Here is a 23,063-nt window from a genome sequence, read left to right as displayed (position 1 = left end):
ACCACTGCAGCACCCGGGGGAGCAGAGCGTGCATCTCCTGCTGCAGAGCGCCACCAGTGCAGCCTCCTCCCACCACCCTCCTCCCCAGACCAGTGCCCTTTGCAAACCACCAGCGCTGGTCTGTTCCTTTCCTTGTGCCTGGTGCTGGTACCTGATGCTTGTGCTGTGCTCATCCTCCTGCCGCTGTTAATGCAGTCTCCATGCTGGTTCTGGAGAAGATCCACTGAGGCCAAACTGGGCAGGATCCGTGTCCTGTCCCAGCGATGCTGAGCAGAGGCACTGCCATGGATGGGAGGGTGATGCACAGGCTGGGTGGAGGTTATCACATTCTCTGCTTGGCCAGGGTGCCCACCCTGCCTTGGGAAAGGGGAGAGCACTGGGGATACGGGAATGGGCTGTGTGTGCTGGAGGAGGACTGGAGGGACAAGAGAGGGGTTTGCTCGGCCCAGCAGGGAGGTTGCTCCAGGGGAAGCAAACGAGCCGCAGCTCACAAGGGGTGCTGCCTTGGCTTGCTTTCCAGCCCACAGCATCTGTCCCTCATCCGCACCCTGTTTTATAGCCTGAGAATATCAACTATAAAACCCGACTGTCCCATATTTCTACACTGTCTGTGGATGTCCGGCCAGAAAACATCATCCGAGCTCAGAAACCCCTCCCCATGGGGATGGACTCACACAACACGAGTCAGGCACTGCCTCCCTCCCGCTGCTGGTGGTGGGAAGCCCATAAACCTGCCCCAGCCCTCAGCCCCTCCTGCAGCGCCTTTCCCAGTGCCTTGTTCTGGTTCAGATCTGGCCCCTCGCAGTTCAGCCCATTCCTGTGCCGCAGCAGCAGTTCTGTGGGTGCTTCCCACGGCACCGCAGCGCACGTTCTGTCCACTCCAGCCTCCGAGCTGAACTAACGAGTGCGGGGCAGGGCAAAAATCCCTCTGGATTTCTTTGGTCCATCAGAATCCCAGCACTCCCGAGAAATGGACCACCAGCAGCCGCACATCTTCAGATCAATCCAGCTTATTGTGTGTGCCCTGTCAGTGCTTAAAAAGGGGCCTATGAGAAAGATGGGGAGAGACTTTTCAGCAGGGGCTGCTGCAGCAGGAGGAGGGGTGATGGGTTGAAACTAAAGGATGGAGATTGAGGCTGGACGTGAGGAAGAAACTTTGTGGAGTGAGGGTGGTAAAATCCTGGCACAGGGTGCCCAGAGAAGCTGTGGCTGCCCCATCCCTGGCAGTGCTCAAGGCCAGGTTGGACACAGGGGCTTGGAGCAAGCTGCTCCAGTAGAAGGGGTCCCTGCCCGTGGCAGGGGTTGGAACTGGAGGAGCTTTAAGGTCCTTTCAATCCAAATCAGTCTGGGATCCTATTGTTCTATGAACACTACAGGAACAGATCAAGAGGTGGGCAGGGGACTGCTCCCAGAAGGGGAAGGACATCAAGTAACAAAGGATGCTTGACTGGACGCAGTGGTCCAACAATAACAGTTCTCTCTACTCCTCCTCCTCTTTTGCAGCCCTTAGTTTGCAGAGACAGGAAGAAGGAAACTGTTTGACCATTCCCTGCCATCTCCTCAGAAACAACCCAATCCTCATTTAACCGGTATTCCTGGGAAACAGTGGGTGGTGCTGGGGGAGCCAAAAATCACAAAGTTACCCCTGTTGGCGAAGTGCCTCCAATAGTTTCCAGTGTCCGTGCATTAGAAGCTGATGCCAGGGAGCACCATTTGCTGTTGCTTTTCATTTCTTTTGATTTCCCTCTGATTACAGGAGAACCGGAGATGCTGGAGATCAAAAGCAAGCAGCTGAAGTGAACAACGTCTCAACAGCTGCTGAATTCCGGTCTCTGCAATGTCACATCCTGACTAACATACAGCAGTATTTACACTAAGATACCCGTATTTCTCACTCAAGCTGCAGAAGAATTCAAAGACCCCAACACTAACCTGGAAGCAGCAAAATACCTGTGAATGCATTAGGAGACAGAGCAACAAACCTGCTTGAAATGCTGAAGAGCAGGGAACAGGATGGAGCTCTAACAGCTTTATAGAAGATCCTGCACACAGAGACGTGTCTGTATGGACACATGGGAAGTTGTATGAATTTTGGTAGTGAAACCATTACGCTAAAGCCACTATTAGAACTCCAAAGACAGATGTTCATGGAGTTGCTGAAAACTACAAGTATCCCTGGAGGTTGGTCACATTGAAGTGTTAGCTAACCCTCCCCAGGGCCATTCACACACACTCTGGTGGTTCTGTTCCCCTGCTGTGGTGAAAACCACATCAAGATGACGGGAGGTCAGCCCTGCCGCTGGCACCATCCATGTCAGAGGAGTCACCAAGCTCTCGTTCTTCTGGCCCTGCTGGTGCCCAGCTGGGCATCACTCAGTCCCGAGGGCAGCGTTAGAGCTGTGGGAACCAGGCAGGTGTGTTACAGTCTCCTCTTCGGCTCTATAATCAGGACATGAGCAGCATCAGATTCCCATTATTAATGAGGCCGAGCTAATTAAACAACAATGACACAGACATTTTGAGGTCACTGCAACATTAAACAGCAAACTTTCACTCTTGGAGGGGTTTGAACAGCGTTGAGTGGTGGCTGTAGCTGATCAATGGGTTTGAACACAGACCCCGGGACAGCAGAGCCCTGAAGAACCAGGGAGGAATTGGACTTCTTTCAGTTTTCAGAACTCTCCTCAGTCTCCAGAACAAAGAGCCTGGGAACAGCGATGCTGAGCCAGGGCTCTGTCCCTGCAGCCATCTCTGGACTGCAACCAGAGAGGGACGTTAAAAGGCTACAGCCACGGCAATGACTTAGCCCATGTAAACCAGCAGCCGCAGGCACACGATGTGCGACTGGAGTGCAAGGACACTGATGAGGCTGGAAAGGTGCCACAGCTGGAAACAGAGCTCACAGGTACCTGACAGACCCCAGAACAGATGAATAACCTCCAACCACAGCTCCAGAACCCACCCGTTCTGTCCCTCACCTCGGATGTAGCGGTTGCTGTGAACCACACAGAAGCTGACCCGTGCTCTGGCCAGATCCAACCTCGGGAGCTCTTCTGCCAGCCAGTTTCCAGACTGGATGAAGCCCATTGTGAGCATGATTCAAACGATGCTGTTCCAAATGTATGCACTGTAAGACACTGGGCAGTATTCATGCTGTGTAAGACAGGAGAGTGTTCAAATGCGTAAAGACCCTGCTACAACTGACGGTGTCTTTATCTTGATGTGTTCTCAGAGCTGTTGTCCCTGTTGGTCACAACCAAAGTCCTAACCTACCCCATCTGTCAGTGTCCTACTGCCTGGAGTAAGAGTCAATGTTTCTTCTGTTTATCACTATAAAAGATAGAATCACAGAATGCTTTGGGTGGGAAGGGACCTTCAAAGCTCATCCAGTCCAACCGCCTGCAATGGGCAGGGACATGTTCAACCAGACCAGGTTGCTCAGAACCACATCCAGCCTGGCCTGCAATGTCACCAGGGATGGAGCATCCACCACCTCTCTGGGCACCCTGTGCCAGGATTTTACCACCCTCACTCTACAAAGTCTCTTCCTCACGTCCAGCCTGACTGATGCTGGTCACTCATCTATCAAAATGGCAACACAGACACTGAGAGAACATACAACAAATCATCATCATTTACTAGGAATATAGAAAACCTGAAGTGAAATCATATTGAATAACTTGACTACATGAAAGTTATGAAACAGTCTGTATTTTATACACAGCGTATGTACACTGGTTTGGAAATGGGGTTTATCCATGCAAGTTGAATACAAAAACCTATTTACAAAAAGTAACAGTAGGAACAGTTTTCCAAAGAAACGTCTACGTTGGAAGCTCCAGCAAGGATGGAAATCCTGTAAACAGACTCCATACAGTACTGTACAAGTTGACAATCTTGGAAGCATGGGAGGAAGATGCGCTTTACAAGAACATGAGATGCAAGATGAATTAAAACACTCCATCAAGTATATACACAATGTCAGCATCTGTTTCTCCATGACCGCCCCCAGTACCTCAGAACCGCTCCTGCCCTGCACACGTTTACACCTCCATCCCCTGCTTATGGTGCATCTTCCGAGTTTTATAACCATGAGTTACAAAACATCTGACCACCACTGGCCACGATTTCCTTGTTGCAGAGGTTACACAAGAGTAGAAGTACTCGTGTTACTCCCAATGTGATCCACAAACAACCCTTCTACAGCCCCCCCCAGGGATCACAGGCCCTCATTACCTGCTGGTGCAAGGGGCAGGGATTCCCACCACTGCAGCAGTGCTTAGCATGAGGCACCCCTTGAGGAAACAGCTGGATGAACATCTGCACTTCCACGCTGAGCGATGGGAGGTCCCACACCATGACCAGATCCCCACCAACCACAGCAAACCTGGGAAGACTGCACTGCTCCACTCCTGCTTACAAAGAATCCTTGTGCTTATTTCCAGGTATTCTCTATTTCCCAATCTGCCTTCATCAAACTGTCATGAAATGTTGCCTTTACCTTATTTCATGCAAATTTGGATGAAGTGAGGAAACCCTCATCAGTGCCAAGAATTCAGTTCCAGTGACTGACTTCATGGGGTAGCTCAGTTCCAGAACTATGGAGGGAAATTCTTGTCTCACTGAAGTCACAGAATCATTTTGATTGAAAAAGACCTTTAAGAGCAGTGAGTCCAACTGTAAACCTAACGCTGCCAAAACAGAAAGCTTCCCAAAACAATCCCATTTGCTGTCGGTTTGAGCTAGCCTTCTCACTTCATATTTACCAAAACACTAAAGTAGTCTTGGAAAAAGATTTGGTTCTGGTTATTTGAAGATTAGGGTTTGAAAATGTGTACGGAAAAAGCAGATTAAACATTCTTCTCTGAAAATTTACTTGGCTATGGAACATCTGAACTAAAACCGACTGGTTATTTCATTTTTATAATCATACAATCCCAACCTGATTTGTGTTGAAGGGACCTTAAAGCTCCTCCAGCTCCAACCCCTGCCAGGGCAGCGACACCTTCTACTGGAGCAGCTTGCTCCAAGCCCCTGTGTCCAACCTGGCCTTTAACCTCTGGCAGGTTCAAGCCATTCCCCTTGCCCTGTCCCTACAGGCCCTTGTCCCAAGCCCCTCTCCAGGTTCCCTGCAGCCCCTTTAGGCACTGGAGCTGCTCTCAGGTCTCCCCTTCAGGAGCCTTCTCTTCTCCAGGCTGCCCCAGCCCAGCTCTCTCAGCCTGGCTCCAGAGCAGAGCTGTTCCTGTAACCTCTACAGGAAGGTATAACTCAATGTCTGCCTCCCTCAGCATGAAGCAGCCACAAAACATCCAATTTCTCTACTTAATCTAAAGGCTTTTCAGTGGGAAGTGATTCAATGTGACCTCAAGTCAGAGCACCCTCTCCTTAACTGTAATTTGTTTTTCCTGTTCCTGGTCTTACTGTCTTAACTCCCGTTCAGCAGCTGTGGATTTTGGGGGGTTTTGGGTGTTTGGTTTTGGTTTCCAAGTAGAGGCCACTGTTTAACATTACGTACCTCTTGAAACAAACACACACGATAGCCTGACTGCAGGAGGAAACAGAGAAGTGTGATTTACCAATACAAAATCATCTATCTGCAGAAAGTGCAGAAACTCCCAAAAGTTGTTTTTAGTTGGAATCAGCTGAATCAGTAACAAGCTTTGGTGCACAGGCAGACTGCAGCTCGATTAGGTACAACAGCTACCCTTGTACAAGCATTTAGGAAGCAGCAGAAAGAGAAGTGCCAGACCTTTGTCCTTCCATCTGAGAAGACAAACAGACATTTTCTTTAGTGAACAGATGCCTTTTCATTTTGTGTTTGAATCTGGCTACAGATTTATGTCCAAATCTAAGACAGCCACTAAGTGATACCTGAACTAAAGTTTGAGGTGCAGTACATAACTGATGGCAATCCTCACCTGCAGTGTTACTGTGGGGACACCCTCCCACAGTATGAAAGCTGTGCTTCAAAGGAATTTTTCCTACTGTCTTAATACGTATATGGCACATCAGAAAACCTGCATTAATGAATTTGTGTAGCATTTTACAGATTCCTTTGACTTACCAGAGATCACTGCTTTTAGCCAAGAGTTTGACACTAAAGCTTTGCAGTACCAGACAAATTTGAGCCATGTTTGCTGTGGTCTGCAGTTCAGGTGATCCGTAAGCCAAAAAGGTGGAATCTTTAATAACAGAATCCCAGACTGGTTTGGGTTGGAAAGGACCTTAAAGCTCATCCAGCTCCAACCCCTGCCATGGGCACGGACCCCTTCCACTGGAGCAGCTTGCTCCAAGCCCCTGTGTCCAACCTGGCCTTCACCACTGCCAGGGATGGGGCAGGCACAGCTTCTCTGGGCACCCTGTGCCAGTAAAGAATTTCTTCCTTATATCTAACCTGAACTTCCCCTGTTTCAGTTTGAACCCATCACCCCTTGTCCTATTGCTACAGTCCCTGATGAAGAATCCCTCTCCAGCATCCCTGTAGCCCTCTTCAGACACTGGGGGCTGCTCTGAGGTCTCCACGCAGCTTCTGTTCTCGAGGCTCAATAGCCTCAATTTTCTCAGCCTTCACAGGGGAGGAGCTCCAGCCCTGATCGTCCTCACGGCCTCCCCTGGACTCCTTTACTGAAAGAGTTCTTTACTCAAGGCCATCTTTGAGACCCTTCTTTCCTCCTTCTTTACTGAAGTTAAGAGCAGGACATGCCTTGGCTTTGGTGAAGCTCAGATTTTACCCAGACACTCTTATGATTCATGTCCTTATTATATCAACTGTTTCCTCCATATTTTATGATCATTTTAGTTTTTTGGAAGGCCTCTAGGCGTAGATGGCTTTCTGCATCACCAGCAGTGCCCCAGCTCACACGCTGCATTAGCAGTGTTGCAGATGTGAAGCACTTCTGAGATACTGTGTGAGAGGCAACCACACTTTATCGTGGTTATTTTAATGTCACTGCTTTAAGACCTCACAATATCTGGGGCATTATTGCTTAAATGAAAGATCTTTCATGTGTAACACATACTGCACCTAGCGACACAGAGAAACGGAACACATACACAAGACCAGGGGCCCTGTCAGTATGTTGATTCACTCTGTAATTTATACTTCAGACCACATGACTGCAGCAACTTTGTACAGCATTCACAATAAGAAAGCACCCTAGTTACCTCTTATTAGGAAAACTTAATGCAGCTTCCTGAAGTTTTTCATTGTGACTTCTCTTCACATCCTAAGTAAAAACTGAGTAATTACAATAGGAAGGGGGGCAGGCCTCTCTTTTTAACCATCCCATCAGCTGTACCAAGCATTCATTAATGCCACTACATCCCAAACAGAATGGGAAAAGGGTATCTCAAACATACTGTTTGGAGCAGGGATTCTGGAATCACAGTAGCTCACCAATGACACTGGAGAAGTTTCTTAGAGTCAAGAGAAAGGAGGAGTATGTTTCAATGACCAATGTGAAGTCACTAGATCTGTGAACAAACAATGAGAAGATGCTGGGAATCAAATGGAAAGGGAGAAAAGGGCAAACTCTTGTGCAGGAAAAGACACCAACAAACTTGTATTACAAAACTTAAGTATCTTTTTTTCACAGTTGCTCCTAAAAATCACAATGGGAACAGCCAATTTCTGCAAGGCTTTAGATTATTAACTGTAACAGCAGCTAAAGGAAGCGGAGAAAAGACTTGTCCAGGCACAGCGGACCTTTTCTCAACATTGCTCTGAAAGATACTTGAAGGCCTTCATCTTTGTCATGCTAAAAAGGAAGCCCAGGAAGAATCATGATTATCCTTCCCTGTAAGCATGAAGAAGGCCATCATAATTTCCAAGGAATGGCAAAGTGAGACTGCTTCTAATTTGTGGGAAGAACTCCAGAGTACTGAAGAAAAACTTTAGTAGTTTTCAGCTTCAGAGGTACAAGTCAAAGTAAATCCATTAATTTCACATCCAGTTTTCAAGTTACTTAGGAAATAAGCTAAGCTTAAAAAACCCCACAACCCAAGACCAAACTGGTCAGCATCTGGCACATGACATCAAGGGCATTCTTAATGTTTACACTGAGATGGAACTTTATCAATTTAGTTTGAGTAGCGAAAAAAAAAGTTCCTTTAAGATCAAAAAAACATTAAAATATACAAGGAAATAGGTCAGTTTAAGGCAGGTTAACTGAAAGTGACCATTTATAGTTAACAATACTATGGCTAATGTACTGAAAGAGAACGTGGTGGGTGTTGTCAATACCACAGCAAGGAACTGAACGACAATAACTTATTCTTTTGAATGGTTGTGTTCTTCAAAAGCAGCAGACAAGCATTTGGCGTAATGAATTATAGTACTTATTCGAGTCTTAGTGTGACTTTCCAGGGAAGTGCCTTTAGCGGAATGGGGACTGAAGGTGTTAAAACGAGGCTAATGTGGATGATTTACAAACCCATTAGAGGGGTTTGAAATCCCACATTTCAAAGGTCAAAGCAATCCAGTTTCCTTAAACAAGTATTCCTGTAACCTAGGATTTCTTTTGAGGGGTTTGCTGTTTTACACCAGCCTCTCCAGGAGCCTCACTGTAAGAAACCATCTATACAACAGGGGGTTTTAACTATTACACATCGATCAGCTTGTTTCAAGGGGTTTAAAAAGAATCTATCTTTTAAACAAAATCTTGTCAGCAGAAGGTTATTTTTCCTCTCAATTACTGATTTTAAGGACTGTAAATAAGTGAAGAGTAAACAATACCTCTCCCTCATTCCTTTATGAATTATAATAGATGGGGCCTTGATTAACTGGAAAGAACAGAATCAAATCTTTTTACCTGCTTCGCAAATGTATCCCTCAATCAAAATGAACTTAGCCTGAAACAGAAACTCTGTGGCAGTTTTCAGTGGAGCTACCTATTCATGAAGAACAGGCTAACACAAACAGATTTATTACTAAATTATGAGCAACTCTTTTGGAGAACAACTCAACTGTGCATGGTTTCAGGATGTGCCCAACACACTGAGACCTGGTGCAGAAGCAAACAAATAGATAAACTTAGAGAAGCCTCAAAAATCCACCACAGTGGAATGTGTTCTTTTCCCCATTCATCCAGAAAAGTCTACTGGTCTAATGTCTCAGCACAGTGACGTATACAAACCGATCTGTGTGCTAGGCCACACTTGTGTAAGTTACATAATAAATCCTGTAAACGCTGAAAAGAGAAACACTGATATTTCCCAACTAAACTATGGATAAATCTGTTGTAAAAATGTAACACGAGCTCAGGAGCAACATTACACAAAATCCTGAACGTCACAGCAGGAACCTGAGATTTTGGCAGTTTTATCAAAATGTCCTAAGTTACTCGGTGTGCATCACTAGTCCTCACCTCTTACTCACCGCGTGTATCTGTGTGTCCTAAAGAAAAGTAGACAACTTGTTCTTGTCCAACAATACATTAACCCAAAAGTGATCAGGTATTATCAAATTAAATATCATAAATAAAAAGTATTTACAGTATCTTCTAATTATTAGACAACAAAATAACCAATTCAATTGTGCAACAAACTTAAAAACACCCAACATCAAAAGTGTGAAGCATTACTTAAATCTTCACGTACTGATTTTACAAAAAACTAGTAAAATATTTAAAAATTTCCATTTCATCTATTTTAAACAAAGAAATTGCAAAAATGTTTCTGACTATTCCGAGTTCTCAATTACACAGGCACTTCACATGTAAACAATCTACAGTACAACTGAAAAAAAGTATTTGGCACCAACCTAGAAGACTGGAATAAACTCAATAAAATGTGTCCTTTTCCCATTGGATACTGCTTTGTGTAATCACCAGACACTTAGACTAAATACTGGCAATGTTAGAAGTGTCTAAGTTACAATGAGGAGTGCAAAAAATAAGGAACACAAAGATGAAGCTTTCTGAGGGAGTGGAACTGGGTTACAAGTGATCAGCCGCTCGCATTTCTGCCATCACACCAGTGCTACATTTTGGTCTTACCTTGAAATCAAATGGTTGTCTTGCAAGATTAAAGTGAAGGGGGTGTGCTTTGTACTTGTAAAAGAATTCAAACAACGTTTTCAATGAGAGAGAAAGAAATCCAGCATTTAACTGTAACACTGTGAGGTGTTAAATGGCAGCTTTTAACTTAAATTAACCAGGAAGAGAACCAGATGCTACCACATCTCTTTGTGCATCCAATTACAAAAGTAAAGAATAATAATTATGGTCTTTTAACTGCCAGCTGACTCCAAGGTTGTCACCTACAACTCCAAAGTAAGGCTCTCTACAGCATCTGGACAGATAGTAGTAGTTTTTGATGGCTTGAGTGTTCCTGTGTACGAAGCTGAACTACCTCACAGGGATCCAAACAGGCAGATCGGATGGAACGTTGTCTGGCTCCCAAGGAGTTGCGTCACATGGAGGAAAGCTGAGGTACTTTCAATGCAGGCAATTCAAGCAGAGCTTGAACTGTGAGGCCAACCTTCACCAGCCCCCTTTCCTCCAGGATGTGATGAGGCAAGCAAAGTCTCTCCTGTAAAACAAAGCAGTACGTGTATCAAGCTTCATTCTTTTTTTCTCCAAGGCAGGTTCCCTGACGTCACACATACACCACTGAGACACTTACGTAGAAAGTGTCTCTGGCCTTAAATTTCACATGTGGTTCTTTACCATAACAGAATGGCTACAAATCTATTAATTCTGTTCAAGACCTGTTTAAAGTATTAAACTATGACAACACTAGAAGAGACACAAGATTGCAAATTTCATAAAGCCAAAGACTGTTTTCATAAGCAGAGCCAGAATAACACCTGATGGGCACTACTGGCTCAGCACCCTTCTTCCCCCTCACCTTGTTTTATAAGCTTATTACCAATTTTTCCCTTGGGAAAACTTGGAAGCGTTGATAGACTGGATTATTAGCCATTCACCAGTGAAGTGCTGGAATTTCAAACTGAAAGATGACAAACTGGACAACTTTTCCAAGTGCTAGCCAGTGTTATTATGATTCGGGAGGTAAATCTTAGCATCTCTGTCTTCTGAATTGCCTGTGGCTCCACACTAGACAGAAGCTGGGGCAGAGCAGTATCCCAGGCTTCTCAATCCATTAACAAATTTTCCTGTTCCACTAAAACAAGTCAACGGAGTTTTTTTGTCTCTCCCAATATGCAGGAAATGGTCTGAACTTGAGGGGTTTCCCCCTCCACCTCCATACAAGGAAGGAAAAGGATAAACTTGGGCAACAGAAGCATGAATAATGGGCTGCAACTACAGCTCTGCTGAGGATGACAGCTAAGCAGTTCTGTAATTGCAGGATTCTTGTAGGCAGACAGAAATTCACAAAGCGAGTTGCTAAACTCAAGGCTTTCACATATTACAACATTACCTTCTCTCATCAGTTCCTCTGTTTTGGTAATTTATAAGGAGGTCAGGATCATTTTTACTATAAGGAACAAACTAGAAACCCATCAAGTAGTTACCTCAAGTTCATGCCACAGGCTAGAAATGGGACTTCCTTTCATACCTTCAAGTTCTGCTCAGTTTTATAGTCACTATTGCTAACTGAATTAAGCCATTCAAACACTTCAAACTTCAGTATTTGCTGATATACTTGTTATTAGTAAGTCAATAAAGCAAATCAGTGTACCTGTGATACGCCCAGCTTTTTACAAGCATCAAGAAAGTTCTCAACATTTCTTCGGCATTTTGCCATACTGAGCTTAGGCTGTAAAGACAGGATGGTAGATCATCAGTCATTTCTGATGCAAATACAATTACAATTGCTAAAACACAAGACTGTTTGTGAAATGAAAGAAAACTTCTGAGCCTCTGTTTAGTGCTTCCTGCAGAAAAACTGAAGTGAGGAATGTATCCAGTTAACACGGTCAACATGATTCATGATGCTTTAGTATTGAACTACAGAAGCTTGTTTTCAGTTAGGATGCAGCAGAAGTGAGATAAACCACTTACCACTGCTGGCGATGGTACGTGGATGCTGGCAACAGAACGTGGCCTTATGTGATTGGCTAAATGGCAAAGAACTACTCCATCCATCAATGCTGCTCCGATGTCATCTGGCAAAATTACTTTTAACCTGGATTCAAGATTCTATTAAAAAGTCCATAAATAAGTTACTTTCAACATAAGCTAAGCATTCAATTTCAAAGGGGTATTTTAATACTAAAGTGAAGTAAATGGAGATAACTCGCATTTCATACAAATATCCTTTCCTCTTCAGCATAAACCTCATATTCCCTTTGCTTGCTTGCTTGGTTTGTTGTTTTTTTTAAATGACACAGCCACATATGTTAAGAAAGACACTGAGGCAACAACTACCATGATACACAGCTCTCAAAGCCATTCCATGAACTCACTACTTAGAATAGGAAAGCACAGAATTTAAGGACAGAAATGTCAGGCTGAACAACTCACTGACTGTTAGTGTGCATAATCTTTGGGTGAAATCACGCACAACTTTATTAAGAGAAAAAGAATAAAACAGAGGAACATAACCACTTTGGGTATGGGTACTTCTCTCGTGCAGGTGACAGAGAAATAGCTGAGAGAAGGGTGGCCTAGAAGCGCCCACACTTGTGTTGCAAAACAGAAGTGGGAACCGATTTTTCCCACCGCAGCAACAAGCCTCTACTGCTCAGGAAGTGAACCAGGCACGACAAACAGCCTTCAGCAAAGTCACACCCCAAATTCCTCCTGCCTTGGAAAGCAGAGCTTATCTGATTTATAGTTAACTATAGCTGTTCCATATCTTGAGAACAGAAATAGAAAACAACTTACTGGAAGCTTGAAATTTAGATCCCATTCAGTACTGTATAACTTGCAGCAACTTTCTACACTTAAAAAGCATTTTGCTATGACTATGACCATCCTTTTTTCAAATCTCAGGTCAAACAGCAGCAAACACAAGCAGCCTTATCATCTCTCTCCCTAGGAGAACCTAAAACCTCAAAAACCTAAAAATTAAGGATTTTCATTTCACTTCATTTTTCAGCTACAACACATACAGGTCCTGGTTAGTGTTTTACTTCTTAATAAGTATCACTACCGAGACGCCCTTGTACAGCTGTAATGATTTGCAGGCCTTTGTTATAAAGGTTTAAGTTGTGGTTATAAAAGCTTAAACTAAATGCACTGCACCCATACAGTACATAATGGTACTTACATTGCGAAGCTGTCTTATTTGTTCCCTTTCTTCCCTTAAATGTTCCATTTTCCTCCTCATTGTGAATCCAGGATCCACAGCTCCATAGTCCTGGCGCGATGCACGGCTGAAAGCTGTCGAACATTAGTGAAGTTAGTTTTCAGAAGTCAGATTTAAAACACTGAAGAATGACCAAAAGTCTCACACCAACGATAAAAACGGGGGAAAAGCTGCAGACTTTTTGGAATTTGGATATTGAAGTATCCTGATGTAAAAAGTGCTGTCTATAAAATTTCTCTTTCAAATAAAATAGAGAGATCATCTTTAAGTGCAAACGGATAACTGGAAAATATGGAGACAGAATTGACTTCACCATTGAAATACCTGTTTGAGATCTACAGCTTCATCTGCACATTTTCCACACTTACCTTGAAATTAGCTTTGAAAGTATTTTCATTGTGTTTGACTTTTAATCGAGTTTAAATTCTTTATGGAGACAAAAAAGGGACAGAGTTCTCTAATACAACTTACATTGAGAGATTTAAAATATACATATATATACACACACACACACAGATACAGGGTAAGTGTGCATATGCAGAGATACAGTGATTGCTTCTTAAGAATTTATCTGAAAATATGAAGTGTCTCATCCAGAAGTCCAAGAGCTCCTTAAAAAGGAGGTGTGTTATTACATTCCCTTTACATTCTTCATAGGCAGAAAGCCTTCAAATGACAAACCTATTATTTTATAGCACATTGGCAAATAAAACTTCTTCTGTACATAACTCAGAAGCCTCTAGATCCCAGCCAGGCATGTCCTGGGACATACAACTACCCTGACTACCCCTGGCACTGAAGTTTCACACAACTGCTTACAAAGCTCAAGGGACTTAAGGGTCTTGAAGAAGCCCTTTGCATCACCTCAGCCAGGCATACTCTGCTGCTGAGGGCTCATAGGCTCCTAGTAAGGAGATCATTTCACTGAATTAAACTAAACTGAGGAGTTGAGCTCATTCTTCCTTAGTGAATTTGCATGAAGACTGTTCCCTTAAAACAGGGAAGAGTGGTATTAACTGTAAACAGGATTGCACAGGGGCTCTTCCAGGGTTCACAAACACTTGCAAACAGAAGAATATGGTAACTGAAAAAAACATATTTTATCTACCTAGATTTCAGAGGACTGAAGGTCTGCTTTAGACAATACAGCTCTCTTACGAGGGCACGTCAGAGTCTTGGCGGAGTCAGTGTGCAACAAAGCACTAAGCCATGAAACTCCTGGCAAAGCTCTGCTCAAAGCACCCTTTCATAGGACAGACAAAAATCTGCTTCTCTTGAAACCCTCCCGGCTCAGCCATCAGGTCTCAAGAATGAGCTGTTGCCCTGCTCTCTGCAGTGACTAAGTATGCACAAGTCAGTGCTTTTGTAAGCAGCTGCCTCTATCCTTGCCAGCACCATGCTCATGGTAAGTACACAGAATGGACTGCTGCACTGGGGCATCTCTTCAGTCATTCACACTCTCACATCCTCCATCCTTACCATCTATGTCAGCCCAGGAAATGAACAATTGTTTTTATAATGCTCTGGTAGAGAATAGCAGCTTACCTGACCTTGGTTTGAGACCAAATGGACCATGAGTGTTACTATCTGTCCTTTCATAATCCTGTTAAAAAGAGACAAAAGTCAATTTTCTTCCATTCATTAAAAGAACTTGCTTTTGTTAAATCAAGATAGTGTTTAAATTATTCCTGCCTAAGAAAAATGTCTTACTTAAGTGCAATGCCCTCTTTTGAAGGGGACAGTATAAAAGAGGAATGAAAGTAAGCTCGCTACATGGAGATAAAGTTGCCTTAGTGAGGAAGAAAAGCAGCACCAGATTAACTAAAATCTACTCTAACCCATTTCAAACTACTGCAAACCATTCTGTGAACGGCATTTTAAGCCAGCTGAAAGCAAATGCAAGTATCCTCCCAACACTTGGTATCAAAATATTTCTTAGGAAATGTTTACTTCCAGTTATGAAGATCAAGTTTTTCTCATTTCACCATCTAAAAATACGCACTCAGTGATTTGGTATGCACAGGAGATCTCATTGTTTCCACTCATTCCAGATGAGATGCTCTCAATTCTGCCCCCTCAGGTTCCTTATTGACATAAGGGGGAAACACAAATGATCGCTGGTGTGCTTTGTCAGAGCTCAGTGGGTGCAGCTCCATGGACATCCCTTCAAAAGGGAAGCAACCAGGGCACAAGGCTGTACCACAAAGGCAACAGCCAGAACATCAGGGACAATACTCCCAAAGAGTCAGTAATTTTGGTCTCTCTGTGATATGTAACATACTAACTCACATGTTTCACTTTAAATCCCCTGGATGGCTAGTGCACAGGGGACACCTGCACAGTGTGCAAGTTCCATTTTTGCTTTAATAGCTGTTTTCATTAGGAAAGATAATGGAGACAAAGCAATGCACCTTTCCATACACTGGTCAAAAAGAAGCCATCTAGGAGAGATCAGACAGCTGCAAAGATAAACCAAGTTGTACCATCTGTCTGTAGTTTCTATTTTTGACTTTTTTGATGATGATGAAATATTTCTAATTGCAGTTTCAAAGGAAACAGCTTTACATCTGTGTGGTGACAAGTAACGCACACAAAGAAATGTTTGCTGAATGAAAAACAAACCCACAAACTTGTACCTCAGACGACACAGGAGACTGTGGGGACACATTAGTATTATCACTGTCTTGCTAAAAAGAAATCAAAGAGATGAAATTATAAAAATGAAGATAATGGTTTCACAAGAAACACGGAATTATGAAATACACAATACATGAGACATGCAACATTTGTCAAGTATACAACAAATTGGCAGCAACTGAGCCTAAGAACATGTAAGTCAAGGTAACATTGTTCAGGGTGTCGAGCATTACCTTCACATCCCCTCTGCTTGACAGATGAGTTAAGTTCCCTATCACCAAAGCAAGTAAATGTCCTACTTTTCTTGATGAGCTTTTTTAAATGAAGGAGTTTAATTACTTTTTGCTGCTCTGGCTCTGGAATGCAGTTTGTTTGCATGGATTCCAGCCAATGTTCTCCTGGTCTATGACTTGTAAGCGTTCAGAAAAAAGACAAATGTAATAGAGTATTTTCTTAAATGCTTTACGCAGTTACTGCTTCTCACCTCATCATTTTCATTTCCACTTGAACTCTTTCTGGAAGACTTATACTGCAAAACACAAATAATTACTACTTCAAAATGGAATTATGGTTTTCATTTGAACTGATGGCTTGACAGCACTCAGATGTGACTTATTACTGCTGAGAAAAAAAAATGTTACAAAATCAAAGGAGCTAAAAGGAAACAAAACAGAACAGGAACATCTAGTTCCTAGGGCAGGCAAGATCTTACTCATGTTGATGAGCTAAAGGCATTTTCAAACTAAATACTTTTATAATGTGAACTCCAGGTATGACACATACTGTGTTGGAAGGGACCTTAAAACTCACCCAGCTCCAACCCTTGCCACAGGCAGGGACCCCTTCCACTGGAGCAGCTTGCTCCAAGCCCCTGTGTCCAACCTGGCCTTGAGCACTGCCAGGGATGGGGCAGCCACAGCTTCTCTGGGCACCCTGTGCCAGCGCCTCAGCACCCTCACAGGGAAGAGCTTCTGCCTAAGAGCTCAGCTCAGTCTCCCCTTGGGCAGGTTCAAGCCATTCCCCTTGGCCTGTCCCTGCATCCCTTGTCCAAAGCTCCTCTCCAGCTTTCCTGGAGCCCCTTTAGGCACTGGAAGCTGGAAGGTGTGCCAGGAGCCTTCTCCAGGCTGAACCAGCTCAGCTCTCAGCCCGTCCCTGGAGCAGAGGGGACTGAACTCTGTTCACTTAGAATTTTTTTCCCCTTTTTTTCCAAGGCAAAATTACAGAAAAAAAAAACAAAACTAAAACCAAGCCCCAAACAACCAAATTCCTGGAAAGAGAACACAAGTCCATCACCTTCTCAGGAAGAAGATAAACAGCTTCGATAATGACAAGAATATCTCCAAGGTGTATGGCATGCGTTGCTCTACCCAGAACTCAATTCCTTTTGACGTCCCTAGCATTTCATAAAGACGTTTGATGGCAAAGAGCCAAGAAACTAATTTCTTAAGAGGCAAGTTTAATTTTAACTCAACTTTCCACTGCAGATAATTCTCCACCACCCCCAAACCAAATTTTACCTGATGATGCTGGTAAGCTCCAATCTGTTTTGCCACAAGCAGGCACTGACCTCTGGTGACCAGTGGAACACACTACAGCAGCAAAGTGGTACAGGCAGAGTTTCCTCTCTGAAGTGCAATCTAATGCACTGAGAAGATTCTGCCAAAGGCACAAATCATTCTTAGAACCACACTGCACGAAATCCATTTCCCTTGTGCTACGATAAAAGATAAGCATAAAACCCCTCCAACTGGATGGGGAAGGAGCAATGACTGAAGATTTGTTTCTGTCTTTACCGTAAGACAACTGTGAATTACTTCCATTTATTTAAAGCACTAAGATTTTCCTGCACTCTCACATTACCCTAAATACAGAATATATGTTATTTAACTCCAAAGAGCCAAATAAAAAACACAGGTTACATACAGAATTAGAAGTATGACAACCTTTGAGGTTTTCTTACCTTTCCTTAATGATACAGGTTCTTATTAAGTGCCCCCCACCCACACTCCCCTCCATTACCTTGAAATATTCTTTCCTGATCTGTTTACTTCTCCTTCTCTCTTCACTCTGCCAGATCACTGGCTGGGTTTCTGGCCAGTGCTGCTCATCCACTGGATCCTTCTGGTTTTCCAGGGGCTACAAATTCCCAAGTATTTTTAAGGTAACTACTCCTCATGGACATTAACATCAGTCATTATGTACTATGTGACTACAACACAACTATTTAAGTATCTCTCTGCTGTTCTCATCTGAAAGATCATACACATCTACTAGCTGTAAGAGAAATCTCTTTCACTGTACTGTATTATGCAATGTACTCTGAAGAGAGAGAGCAGATTTAGTCTTATAACAATGTATGAAAGCCTATTTTACGAGAACTGAAAGCAGACAATCTGAAGGGACCATTATGCTAAAACTTCATTTCCAACTATTCCTTCCTATTAGAGTATGAGGCTTTTTAAAGCAATTGTAAATACTTCATAGATTAAGAGGAAAGTATACCCTTAGAGCAAAAGGCCTCCGTTAAATACAAGCTAAATTATATTCAAGCATAACGTTCTTCAAGGGTTTTCTGTTTTCCATCACAATTCCATACATGCAATAACTCTGTGTACACATACAATAACTGTGTGTATAAATGCTTTCTGTCAGAAATACAACCCCAAAAACCAATAACAATCATTCAAATACAATGCCACCATATTCACGTTTGCATATTTACCTGCCAGCTGTATGGGGACACTGGGGAATTCACTTCATCTGTTGTGACACTAAAAATGAAGATGAGACATTATGAAATTTACTCCTCGTCTATTTTAAAACCAGGTTACTTTAAAATATCACAAAAATGCCCACTCAAAAAACAGCTTCTCTGCAGCACTACAGTGGGTTTTGGCTGCCTCTATAACGGATGTCACCATGTGGCTAAAATGTACAACCATTTGACTAAAATCTCAAATCCTATTTCACTCTCCCTTACCACATGCTGACAACAGCTCCTCTACACTACAGTTCTTGATTCAGATAAAGCTTTTACTTCAGTATGTTGACCTTTAGAGATTACTAATACATCTTCATTGCTCTGCTTCTCAAAGCAACCAAGGAAACGTTGTGATCAAAGCTGACAAGAGATCTATTATTAAACATTTAGGAGACTCACCTCCTCCTTTACACTGTTAGCGCTACAGGGTAAAGTAGAAGCTTATAGTAATAGGGAAAGGAAAAATGTTTTAAGATGGGACAGTGAAGCTGGAACATGAACTGCAGGAGAACTTTAACCATTCTATGATGAGAAGTTCTTGGGGAAATAAAAATGTTTAGATTTGCCATCACTTAAATTTTCCTTTCTGAATCTGTCTGTGGAATTCACTTCTATCCCCTTTCCAGCACCGTTTCGTTCACATTCTGACTGCTGGCTTGGAAGCTGTGCAGTAGATGAGGTGGCTAACAGCTGGGGATTGAATGCAATGAGCATTCAATCCAATGAGCACCATGAGCAATCAGAATAAATCCTGAAGGGAAAGCATCCAGCCACTTAACTCCTGCTCTGGATTCCTTTCCCTTCCTTTTTCTTTGTTTGCCTGAAACCAATAACACTACATTTAAAGCTGTTATGCAGAAGAAAATTGAGTCCTATCCAACAGCTTGATAAGCAATGCAGTTGAGAACTGCAGGAACTGCTGCAGAAAATACTTAAGCACATATACATCTATTAATATGACATGTTCTGGAAGTGTAAATTCTTTAGGGATATGACAGTCTTTCTACTCTCTTTGTATGTTCGTCACACAGTATGTGATTTGGGTTCCTATGGATCGATACAATAAACCAACAAAGAACCTGGAACAACATATCCTGTGTGCACCCCTCAGAATTAAGGGGATGGGGAGATGGCTGGGGGTGGGTTTTTTTTGTTTCATGCAAAGGAATAATAGTTGCAGCATGGTTCATCTAACCACCAGCCACATATGCAGCTGGATCTCTAAAACCACAGACACAGACGAGAGATGGTAGCCAAAATAGGATGTATCACACTGAACTATCTGCACTGTGTCCTTTTCTCCTCCAGTAAAAGCTTTTCTCATGTGCACCTGTACTGTAGAGAGCTGTTAGCACCTGCAGCGCTCTCTAGCAACATTATGGCCCTTTGTCTCCAAGATTCACAGCCAGAGATGGGTCTGGACACAGATAAGCAGATAAGAGATTCTGCTGAAAGCATCTATTTCAGAAGACTGGGGCTGGCAAAAATCACAAAAGCCACAGTTCAAATGGAGCCCTCACAGGAGGCTGCCAGCAAATGCTCCCTCTTTCGCTTAACAAACAAAATACATTATTTCTAGACCAAACTGATTAAAAGAACTCATCTAGGACTCCTTAAGGGAGAGAGGGAGGACTGAAAACTTGCTAAGTTCTCTCACTCATGTATTTAGAAACGGGAAGCAGTGAATTCCCAAGTTCCTAAACACAAGGCCCTGGGTATTTCTGTTTGTGGCTGCTTTGTGGTGGTGGTGGTGGTTTATTAATTCAAAGAAAGAACAAGGAAGCACATCTCCTGCAGAGCATGGATTCCTCACTGATGGCCAGTGAAGGCTCTGAACTCTCAGCAACTTTTCCAACAGCTCTTAGGAGCACAAAATGACTGCAGGGAGAAAATGCAGATGCCTAAGCCCAGCTACAGTGTCACTTCGTGTTACACAGGATCTAACCCACCTGCATGGGACTGCTGCCTAGGTGAGCTATGACTGTCTGGACTGGAACTGCATGTCTAAACATTCATTCAGTGATGTTTTAGTCACCTGAACCGCTGCCACAATCAGAGCCATAATTAGTTTATGGATTACATCATCTCCTAAAGGCTCCAAAGAACAGGATTTGATTATTATTTTATCTAATCTGGAAGAAAGAAGCTCCAAATCAGATTATTTGGGCAGCTTCTGTTTCATCTCGAGCTATGACAGAAGATGGCAGCAGCGACACAGAGTACATACAGAAATTGATCAACTCCTGAAAGCTGTGAAACATTTAAGTATATCAATACCATTTCTCAGATTCCACTGGCTGCTTTGGCCTGCTCCTTGTGCTTACTGAAACCGAATGATTAAGAAGCCTGGAAAGAAAAAGAGACATACATTTATCCAACAGCTTTGTAATTTACATGTATTCTAAGAAAAAAGGGTTTACTTTCACTGTGTAACATTTCCTGTGAAAAACAGCTTTGAATATAAAGGAGATATTTTCCATCAGATTAGACTGTGTGGGCATATGAAATCCAAGCCCAATCCTGCATCCACTGAAATAAACGATACTGTTTCCATTTCTTGAAATATTTCAAGTCCTGAATTTTAAGTTTAACATAGTATTTCAGACCAAAATGAAGTCTCTTTTCCTCTCTAACTATATACTATTTGAGGTGATCTCGCACCTCTGTAAAGTTACGCTGCCCTCAAGACAAAAGGACCCACTGTTCACCAAGGTCAGATGACAGAAGATCATCAACCTAAAGCAGACAAGAAACCATACACAAATTGAGCACAAGAAGTCAGTCAACAGGAGCAGATAAGAAAGTAGAATAAGAAACACTGCAAGTGCAAAGGAAATACAGGGCAGAAAGGAAAATGGAAAAAAACACATGCAAAGAACTAACTGAAAAGTCTAATACAGAAATGAACCAATGGAAATTCCATGTTTCTAAATGGCAAACAGTGAAAGAAGCCTAAACTTACATACAGATTCAGAACAACTGAAGAACACACAGGAAGAAGGTTATGAGTTACTATGATGGGTGTTTAAAGAGTTAAAGGTAACAAAACCACTCAGTACCGCTTACAATTAAATGTTTCCAAGGAAGTGTCATGTTGGACAGAAACTAAAGTAATTCTAAATTCTTGGAGGTAATATTACACAGCGACACTGACTTCATGTGCAGAACTGTGATCAATGTGTATTGGCACTTTTAAACCAAGATCTATTCAATCAAAATAATGAATAATAAATAAATAACCCCAAGAATTTTTGCCTGAGGTTCCATATTTGAGGTACTTTATATTAAAGAACCAAAAAAACTGAAGAGGAAGCACGCCAAAGGTACAGGAAATTTCGCTTTTAGGTTTGGGCTCACTTAAACGCTCTTTGGAGAGCTGCCTAATTAAATATTATCCTTAAATAGTATTTCAGCTCAAAGAACAATAAATGCATTGCCATCTATTTTTGATAGCAAAATACCTCAGGCTAACTTAGCCAACCCCTTTATTATGGTTTTGTTCAAAAAACGGCCAAAACTGCTCCTTTTGTGGCCATTTTAACTGTGGCAATCTGAAACTCTAGAAACACTTTATACCTTGATGCACGTCCTGCCGCCCTTGTCCTCTGGAAGAGCTTTTCACTGAATGAAGTTCTATAGCTTAATGGCCTTCGTCTGTATTCACAGTTCATGTACACCAAAGCCACAGACGGAAGAAGGAAGCAGGACAGGTTGACGGGAGAGGACAGGGAAGTCATTAGCAGAGCAAGCAAAAGGAAAGAGACTGCATAATATTAAAAGCAAACCAAACCACACTGAACAGAAACAGGATTAGTAAGAAGTTATGTCACAACACTCACTTCTGTTCACTCAGACTGAACACATTTTCCACACACACAGAAACAGCTTCACTAAAATTCCAAGTATTATTCTTACTGCTGTTGACAGCAAGAAGTTACCAATTCACAAAGCCACTGATGCAGAATCAGGGATAGATTTTGTAGCAGAGGTCATTTTGCCCTACTGTACTTAAAGATACACAAGCAAACTCCAATAAATGCTAAACTGAGAAGTAAAACTTAACAACCAAGACTGTATGTCTGAATAATTCAAGAGCAAAGCAGAACTATTTGCAAGATCACTGCATTAAGATACAACTATGGTGACCAGAAGTTAAGCTGCAGTACTTCAGAAAAGGAGTGGCTTGCTATTTCAAGTTATCAGATAACCAGGAAAAACTACAACTAATCAAACACGTGCAATATAGATAACCATCATAAAATCTAACAGAAGAAAACACACTTATCCTCTTTCGATTAATAAATTAATATGAGAAAAATCGGCATTCTTAGACTTCTTTGCAATACTCTTCAGTAATAAGAACATACCAAGATTTCATTGTTACTTTTCCCTTCCCAGTGTGAACAAGCAATTTTTAAATACACTGCATGCAGTTGTAAGTAAAACCTAT

At 42.5% G+C, this 23,063-nt stretch overlaps 1 protein-coding gene and 1 long non-coding RNA gene across 5 annotated transcripts in view; both read right to left on the bottom strand.

Moving 5' to 3' along the window:
* Nucleotides 1-3,616: 3,616 nt before the first annotated feature.
* LOC133212183 (uncharacterized) overlaps nucleotides 3,617-23,063 on the bottom strand; it is a 60,933-nt gene continuing 41,486 nt past the window's right edge. Inside the window, exon 2 of the long non-coding RNA XR_009725416.1 lies at nucleotides 3,617-4,962. This is a non-coding gene — a long non-coding RNA (uncharacterized LOC133212183). The remainder of the gene's footprint in view (nucleotides 4,963-23,063) is intronic.
* LRCH2 (leucine rich repeats and calponin homology domain containing 2) overlaps nucleotides 7,656-23,063 on the bottom strand; it is a 36,246-nt gene continuing 20,838 nt past the window's right edge. The window contains exons 12-22 of one of the 4 annotated variants that reach the window (XM_061353265.1): nucleotides 22,190-22,267; nucleotides 20,891-20,959; nucleotides 18,575-18,623; nucleotides 17,872-17,988; nucleotides 16,337-16,381; nucleotides 15,852-15,902; nucleotides 14,761-14,818; nucleotides 13,177-13,289; nucleotides 11,967-12,104; nucleotides 11,644-11,721; nucleotides 7,656-10,530 (exon numbers count right to left, since the gene is read on the bottom strand). In XM_061353265.1, coding sequence (XP_061209249.1) covers nucleotides 10,411-10,530; nucleotides 11,644-11,721; nucleotides 11,967-12,104; nucleotides 13,177-13,289; nucleotides 14,761-14,818; nucleotides 15,852-15,902; nucleotides 16,337-16,381; nucleotides 17,872-17,988; nucleotides 18,575-18,623; nucleotides 20,891-20,959; nucleotides 22,190-22,267 — 916 coding nt within the window. In that variant the 3' untranslated portion in view covers nucleotides 7,656-10,410. The remainder of the gene's footprint in view (nucleotides 10,531-11,643; nucleotides 11,722-11,966; nucleotides 12,105-13,176; nucleotides 13,290-14,760; nucleotides 14,819-15,851; nucleotides 15,903-16,336; nucleotides 16,382-17,871; nucleotides 17,989-18,574; nucleotides 18,624-20,890; nucleotides 20,960-22,189; nucleotides 22,268-23,063) is intronic. The other 3 variants (XM_061353266.1, XM_061353267.1, XM_061353268.1) reach the window with 3 other exon arrangements.

The sequence above is a fragment of the Neopsephotus bourkii genome, unplaced genomic scaffold (assembly GCF_033783945.1).
Source record: "Neopsephotus bourkii isolate Nb327-2 ecotype Australia unplaced genomic scaffold, CSIRO-AGI_Nbou_v1 NB_668, whole genome shotgun sequence".
Taxonomy (NCBI): domain Eukaryota; kingdom Metazoa; phylum Chordata; class Aves; order Psittaciformes; family Psittacidae; genus Neopsephotus; species Neopsephotus bourkii.
Note: the sequence above shows the minus strand (reverse complement) of the source record. Positions and strands in the feature narration are given on the sequence as shown.